The sequence below is a fragment of the Hydra vulgaris genome, chromosome 10 (genome assembly GCF_038396675.1).
Source record: "Hydra vulgaris chromosome 10, alternate assembly HydraT2T_AEP".
Lineage (NCBI taxonomy): Eukaryota > Metazoa > Cnidaria > Hydrozoa > Anthoathecata > Hydridae > Hydra > Hydra vulgaris.
Genome location: NC_088929.1, coordinates 40216392 through 40224352, shown reverse-complemented (window position 1 = coordinate 40224352; position 7961 = coordinate 40216392). Strand labels below are relative to the sequence as shown.

The 7961-nt window shown below is 29.4% G+C and overlaps 1 protein-coding gene across 1 annotated transcript; it reads left to right on the top strand.

Annotated features, from left to right (window-relative positions):
* The first annotated feature begins 6216 nt into the window (after positions 1 to 6216).
* LOC136086343 (uncharacterized) lies at positions 6217 to 6630 on the top strand. Its single transcript, XM_065808638.1, has one exon. The coding sequence runs from the start codon at positions 6217 to 6219 to the stop codon at positions 6628 to 6630; it is 414 nt and encodes a 137-aa protein (XP_065664710.1).
* The last annotated feature ends 1331 nt before the right edge of the window (positions 6631 to 7961 follow it).

The following is a 7961-nucleotide window of genomic DNA, read 5'->3' as shown; positions in this document are numbered from 1 at the left end:
TCAAAAACAAAATTGGCTTTCTTAAGATGCACTCTTGTTCAAATTAGTAATTTTAATATCAGCGTTTCCAATTTTCCTACTGCTACAGACGCTTACATTTTTATCAAATGTAATCAAAGCTGTAAATTGTGGAATGTATATGAATAGAACCTTTGTTACCGGAATTGTTGCTTATTTTGATTTGTTAGACTACACCAATCCTACTCAAGTCACCGCCAATATTGATTTTACAAATAAACGTAACACTGTTATACAAGGTTAATTAAGTACCTTGGATATGAACGATGTGGACGATTGGAAACAAACAAGATGGTCGTTTCTCAATTCCAAATCTGAACCGCTTACCTTTAACAACTCAGTTCCACCGTTTTTTTTAATCCTACATTAAAGATTGAAATGGTTCCGTTTCACAATTAACTAGTTTGATTATTATAAAATAATATCTTTTATTTTTTATTGTTAATAAAAAAAATATAAAAAGAAAAAAAAGTTGTTTTTTTTTTCACCCTCTCTATTTTTTTTTGCAAAAATGAGTCTCTTTTGCGCAAAAGGAAGATATAATAAAAACTTGGTCAATTTAGAACAAAAAATGATGGAAGATTCAAAAATAAATCCTAAAGATCAATTTAATCAAATTAAAAATCACATTCAACAATTACAAAATCAACTTACTCAATATTCTACTAAATCTGATTTGTTAAATATTAAATCAGAATTGGACGAAATTAAAAAAATGAAAAATAAAAAAGAAGAAATACAAGACGAAAAACCTCCCAAAAAAATGAAAAAAAGTGTTCAAATCAAACCCAAACTTAAAAAACGAAAATATTCAGAATCCGAAAAATCAACTCCTTTACACATATGTTCACGATGCTTTTAAGAAGTAAATGCAGTTGACAAAATAAACGGACTATGTAGAAACTGTATTATTCAACAAACAGCCATTTTATCAAGTCCACTCATGCAGAATAACGAAAAAAAGAAAAAAAAATTAAATAAAAAAGTTTAATTGAACTTGGTTACACTCGAGCTTTAAAAGACGTTAAAAATAAAAAAAAAAACCATTTAAAAAAAGCACTTCAGAATCAGAGGATGAATAAATCCGAGGTTCGATGCCAGCTCTAGCCAAATAAGCGACATTGGTACGGAAGGAGGCGTGAACTTCTTGTTAAATGCTCTCCCGCGGTGCTCTGTGATAAGACCGTAAGGACTTCTGGGAGCACCTAAAATAACTACAAAAAAAAAAAAAAAAAAATAGAGAAAAGAATATTAATTTTCTTATTTTTTTAAAAAAATGGGTTCGTTAGCTAAAATATGAGAGACGGTGACGGTAATCGTTATACGCCTAATACCAACGGACTTTTTACTATTGAAGATGTTTTAACGCAAGCTGACCACGAAAATCGTTTATTGCAAAAAGCAACAAGTGGTAATATTAGCGCTGAATATAAAGCTATTTTAAATGAAAAATATCCTGGTTATCAAACAGCTCAACCTCAAGATGAAGTCATTGCTGTTACAAATCAAAAATTTTCTTACGATCTTAGTTCAGACATGGCTAATTTAATTACTTTTACCACTATACTTAACGAATGGACATATCCTCAAGATTGGTATTTGGATTTTGATTTATTTCTTCTTAAAAATTTGAGCACACAAACAAGATTTACACCTACAACAGACAATGACTTAGTAAAAAGAATGTCTAGTTTCAAATTTTATTTACGCTTTAATTAAAACTGTCAAGTTTTATCCCAATTATCAAATAAACAATATACTTGTGCTAATAATGCTATCGTTAATCGAGCGTATTACCGTTTCAGATCTCTACTGATTAAAAAAAGTTATATGAAAAGTTTTAGAGAATACCATTTTAATCCTAATTTGGGATTAGTAGAAGAAGCTGATTTAACTACAAACGCTGTTACTTTTACCGAAACCAAAGCACTTGTACAAGCTGCAGATGCTAATGGACTCGTTAGAGCTCTCAATGGAACGACTCCCGCATATCAAACAGCGCTTCAAACCCGATATAATGCTATGTTAACTGGGGATAAAGGTTATAAATTTAGAGGACCTTTGTGTTTGTGTTGTGTTGTGTTTGTTATGTGAAGTTTTTCAAACGAAAGTATAATTTGGAAAATATAAACAAATTAAATTGGAATTTTATATTGAAAACGATATGAATCAACTATTAGAATGGGTAAGACCTATCACTGATGCCGAAATGACAACTCTTGCAAACGTGGGTGTAGCTATTAAAAACCCTTTGATTTATGTTAATAATTATAGACTCAAACCCAGTTAACCATTAGAAAGAACTTTATATATGAACAGTAAAAAAGATGATCCTTATACTTTACTACGTATTGCTCATTATGAACAAGTTGTAACCAATGTAGAAAATGTTACAGAAGTCACTGTCAACTTGGGAAGTATAAAAACAGCCGATCTTGTACCTCACGGCATTATATTTTCCGTTACATCTAAAAAAGAAGCCATCATTTAAACAAAACTTTTCTAGCTCCAGTCGAAATGGCTTGCAATATCATTAAAAAAGTTACTCTTTATAATTTTAGAAGAACATTTGTTAATTCAGCAGGTGATACTACTGTAAACGATTTGAGCAAGCAAGGTGATCAATTAAGCTGCTGGAGAAGTTATGTTTCTTGGTGTAAAGGAAACATATCTTTTACTTTTAACATTAAAAATTTTGCAGATTATTACAATGCTGACGATGACAGTTTTTTGAGACATACTACTCGCTATTTTAGTACTACTAATACGACAGATCCTTTAGTTATTGACACCACTAGTGATTACAATTTTGTCAATGATAAACCTCCTGCTGTTATTGCTGGAAATAATTCGTTTCAAATTTCATGTTCAATTTACAGATTAACTTAAAGGAGTACTTACTATGTATTTGCAATATCAAGCTGAACTCGTGGAAGTTGGAGAAAAAGCAGATAATGCTCAAGTAACCTATGTTCCTAGCAAATTTAAATCGTCCTAATTTGTCATAAAAATATTTTTATTTTTTTTTAAACAAACCCTATTTGTATTATATTTTTTATAAGCAAACGACTATTTATTTCTAAAAAAAATGTTAAAAGTCAAAATCTTGTTGTTTTTTTTATTTCTTGTGTTAATGGCTCGCAGACGTACAAGAAGAAGCGGACACCGTCGTCGTCATCATAGAGGTAGCGCACGACATCATAGAGGAAAAGAAAAATTTTTTACAAAGTTAAAAATTTTGCTAAATGACTACTAAAATCAAACGAAGGAGGCTACGCTTTGGATTATCTTCAAAAACAACGCAATGCGTAAAAATTTTTGTTGCACTGCTTGTAAAATAAAAAATAGCTCATGTAAAAAAAGAAGGAGTGGAAAACGTTTAAGTAGACGAAAAAGAATTAGACAGGGAAAATATAACTCTAAAACTAAAGCCCATTTCCTGAGAACACTTTATTATATGCCTGATTCTTTTTACGATAATATAGAAAAAAATCTTCCACCCACTTTAGTTTTTTATAAAAAACAAATGCAAAAACTAAATTTGCATATGTTAAAAAAATGAGACTACTTTTTTTACAATATAAAAACCTTTATATATTCTTAAAAAAAAAAGTGAGAATGCATAGAAAAAGAGGAAGAGGAAGAGTTTATTTACCTCCTCTAAAAGGCGCAGGTAGAAAGCGATTAAGATGAAGAAGAAAATTACGAGGAAGAGATTTAGCAGACACTTTAACAAAGTTTAAAGTTTACCCTTGGTATGTAGCTTAAAAGAAACAAATGCAAAAAACTAAATTTGATCATGTTAAAAAAAAACACAACTTTGCAATATAAATTACTTTAACTGAGCTCAAACACGTCGTAATGCATAGAAAAAGAGGAAAAGGAAGAGTTTATTTACCTCGGTTAAAAAACGCAGGTAGAAAACGTTTAAGACGACATTTAAGAAAACGCATGCGTGGTAAATTTCTTCCCATGTTTGCATCAGTTTTAGCACCGACTTTATTATCATCTCTTATACCGCGATAAAAAAATGTATAAAAGAAGATATAAAAAAAGGCATTATAAAAGACATTATAAAAGACAGAGAACAAGACGTATGCGTGGAAAATTTTTAGGACCTCTTTTAGGAATGGTATCTAAAGTCGCTTTACCTTCCTTTACTAGCGCTCTTTTACCTACCATTAATAAAGCTGTTTTAGGCGGAGCTATCTCTGGTGGAATTTCTTACGGAGTTAATAGAATTGGAAAATAACAAGATTATATTAATATTTATAATATATAATATAATCTTGTTTTTATTGTTTGATTACATATATATATATATTCCCACCATTGTTCCAGGCAAAATAAAAACTCCCAATAATGCTCCAAATAAATAACCTCCAACTACAATAATAATAAAAAGAGTTGAAAGCGCTAATATCGTCATTAATTTTTCTTTACAATTTTCACCTATAATTGATTGGAAACGGTCGAATATGATTGCCATGCGAGTCATGCGTTCCACTATTATTTAACGGAGGATCAGGTTTATAAGGTTGAACTAGTGCTACTGTCGACGGTGTTTGAAATTGTTGTAACGGTTTGTTTTTCGCTTCCATTTATTATGAACCTGTTTTAATTTTTTCACTCTTTATATACTTTTCGTCACGCTACATTAAACAAATTTCTCGAGGCGTCATGGTGCATTGACATTTTCTATTTTTACACCACCGAGGTCTCTTAAATTTTTTTTAAACACCCTTATTTTAGCGAGGGTATATCTCTTAAATTTTTTTATACGCTCCTAGCATGGGCGAGTCTCTGAACAAACTTCGAAAAATGTGTAAAACTGGAAATAAAAAATACGAACATTAATAAAAATATAAACACTATAAAAAAACTTACACCTAACATGTCAATTAACCAATTTGTAAAAATGGAATTTTTTATTAAGTAAATTGTAAACATTTTTTATATTTTATTCTCACTTTTTCAGCCCCTAGCCCCTCACAAGGTCTCTTAAAAAAACTTTTTAGTCGCCTCCCTCACGAGAGCAGGTCTCTTAAGCTTTTTTTTTATTCGCTCTCCTCACGAGGGCAGGTCTCCTAATTTTTTTAAAGCGTCCCTCACGAGGGCAGGTCTCACTTTTCCAATATAGACGCACTTTTCCAATATAGACGTATCATCAGAGATTGTTTCCGAGTTGGATCAAACTACACTTCAACGACTAGTGGAGTCAATGAAAGACAGAATTTTTGAGGTGATCAAGTGTAATGGAGGACATACCCATTACTAATTTCCATCTTTTAATGTCAAGAATATGACTGTGTCTATAGATATATTCCAATTAAAAAATGTACTTTTTTATATCAAACATACTCTCATGTTAATAAAGTCACATAGAAAAATTTTTTTTGTGATTTTTATTAGCCCACAACACAACAATTATTTTGATAATAACTTGCATGCATATCAGTTGACAATTCATAGAAAAAAATTGATGCGTCTAAACGATTATGCCTCAGTGTATATATATATATATATATAAATATATATATACATATATATATATATATATATATATATATATATATGTATATATATATATATATATATATATATATATATATATATATATATATTGATATGTATATATATATATATATATATATATATATATATATATATATATATATATATATATATATATATATATATATTGATATGTATATATATATATATATATATATATATATATATATATATATATATATATATATATATATATATATATATATTTACAGCGGTGGCCAAAAATTAAAGACCACTCATTTTTTAGTTGGTTTCTTAATCTTTAAAATAAAATTAAAAAGATTCTAATTGACATATTAAAATTTTTTTTTTAATATCTTGTTAATTAAAACATATGGATTAAAGTGGTATAATTTTTTTAATCTAATTCTAATTAAATAGCGTTTAACTTATTAAAAAAACTGATAAGTACTTATAAATCTTCTTTAAATAAATTGGACAAAATTTAACGACCACTTTCAAATCTTAAATTTGCACTTATTAAAAATAATAATCCATTATGTTTTTTAACTGTCTTAATTGCTTATTATGTTGGCTATAAAATAAAATGCCGAAACCTAAGTTTCAATATCAAATAAACATTTATTTTTTGAAGTGCAATAAGGATATAAAAATATTGCAAAAATGTGTGCAAAGATCGAAGAAAAAGACAGATACGGGGCTCTTGTATTAAAAGAAGAAGGCTATAGCATCAGACAAATAGCAGAAAAGCTCGGAAGGTCTCACTCTTGCATTATTAACATAATTCAACGATACAAAGAGACCCGGTCAATTAATGATCGTCATAGGACTGGACGCAATAAAATTTCAAATGACCGTGATGTTCGCTCGTTAGTGAGAATAATGAAAGAAAACAGACAAGCATCATCTACAGACTTGTCTACAAAATGGACACTGTCAAATGGTCTGAAAGCAAGCCCTAGAACTGTGCGAAGGGTCCTCTACAATTTAAATTATTTATGGCGTGCTGCTGCAAACAAACCACGCTTAAATAAAAAACAAAAATTATGCCAGGAAAGAGTGGTGCAAACTACATAAAAATTGGTCAACAGATCAGTGGAGCCGTGCGGCCTTTAGTGATGAAATGAGCGTTGAGGTAGACAACAGAAAAGGTCGCGTAATGTTGCGTAGACTTCCAAGCAAACGGTTTGATGAATCATGCATTTTGAAACGAACAAAACAAGGCAGTGGTTCAATAGGCATTTGGGCCTGTATGAGTGCCTGTGGAGTTGGCGTTTTTCATTTATTCGATGGTAGACTGAACAAAGAAAGGTACATCGAAATTTTGGAAAACTCGCTTATTCCTAGCATTGATTTATGGCAGTTGCTAGATGGATTTATTTTCCAGCAAGGTAATGCGCCGTGTCATACAGCGCATGTTGTTAGCAATAGGTTGAATTTTAATAAAATTCAAGTGCTTCCATGGCCTGCCAATAGTCCAGACTTGAATCCAATAGAGAATTTATGGTCGTGGCTTAATCACAAGCTTGGTAAAGAACAACTTTACAATTTGGAAGATTTGAAAAAAATAACAGAAAATAACATTCCCTTATATATCTCTCATCGTTTGAAAAATGTGCCTGATGAATTAATCAAAACTTTAATGAATTCAATGAAAAACTTAAATGAATTCAGAACAAGTACAAGAGTGCTTAAAAGCAAATGGAGGAACAACACGTTTCTAAATCATTTTTTTATTGCTTTTCGAAATATTTTTGAAACTGGTCTTAAAATTTTGTCCATTTTTTTTTTCCCATTTATATTTTTTACTAGTCAGTTTTTTAATTTTTTAATACTATTTTGTAAGAAAATTATAAATTCTTTTATAATAAGTATAAAATGCAATAAAAATTCTTTCTAAAAATGTTTTTCTTTTTTTGATAACTTTTTCCAAAATAAAATTATACTAAGGTTAAAAATAAATTTAAAAAAAAATCTTATAGAGCAGATTTGTTTAAGCATTCGCTCACTTATTTAGCTAAGTTTTAGAGCATACCGCGTTTTTGGAAAAAGGAAGAAAAAAACCAAGAATAATGAAAAAAAAGATTGCTGCCCCTACTCAAACCCTCTGTAGCAGCATTCCGCTGCTAAGTCTGACTATTAGTCCGTACTATATATCAAAACAAGATTTTCAATTTTATATTGAAGTTGGAAAGCATCTCATATTTGTATATTTAATTTATTTCACATCAAACTCTAAAAAAATAATATTGATAATTGTGATATTTTGTTAAAATTTTGATAATAAAACTTTTAAACTTTGTAAAAATAACATGTGCGTTAAATTTTACCACTCAACTGCTAATTTTATAAATAATATACTAATCTATTGCAAAATAAAAAAGAGGTTAGATAATATTTGTCAACCA

What these genes read in the sequence shown, in the direction of transcription:
- LOC136086343 (XM_065808638.1), top strand. Translation starts at nt 6,217, where the DNA reads ATGTGTGCAAAGATCGAAGAAAAAGACAGATACGGGGCTCTTGTATTA.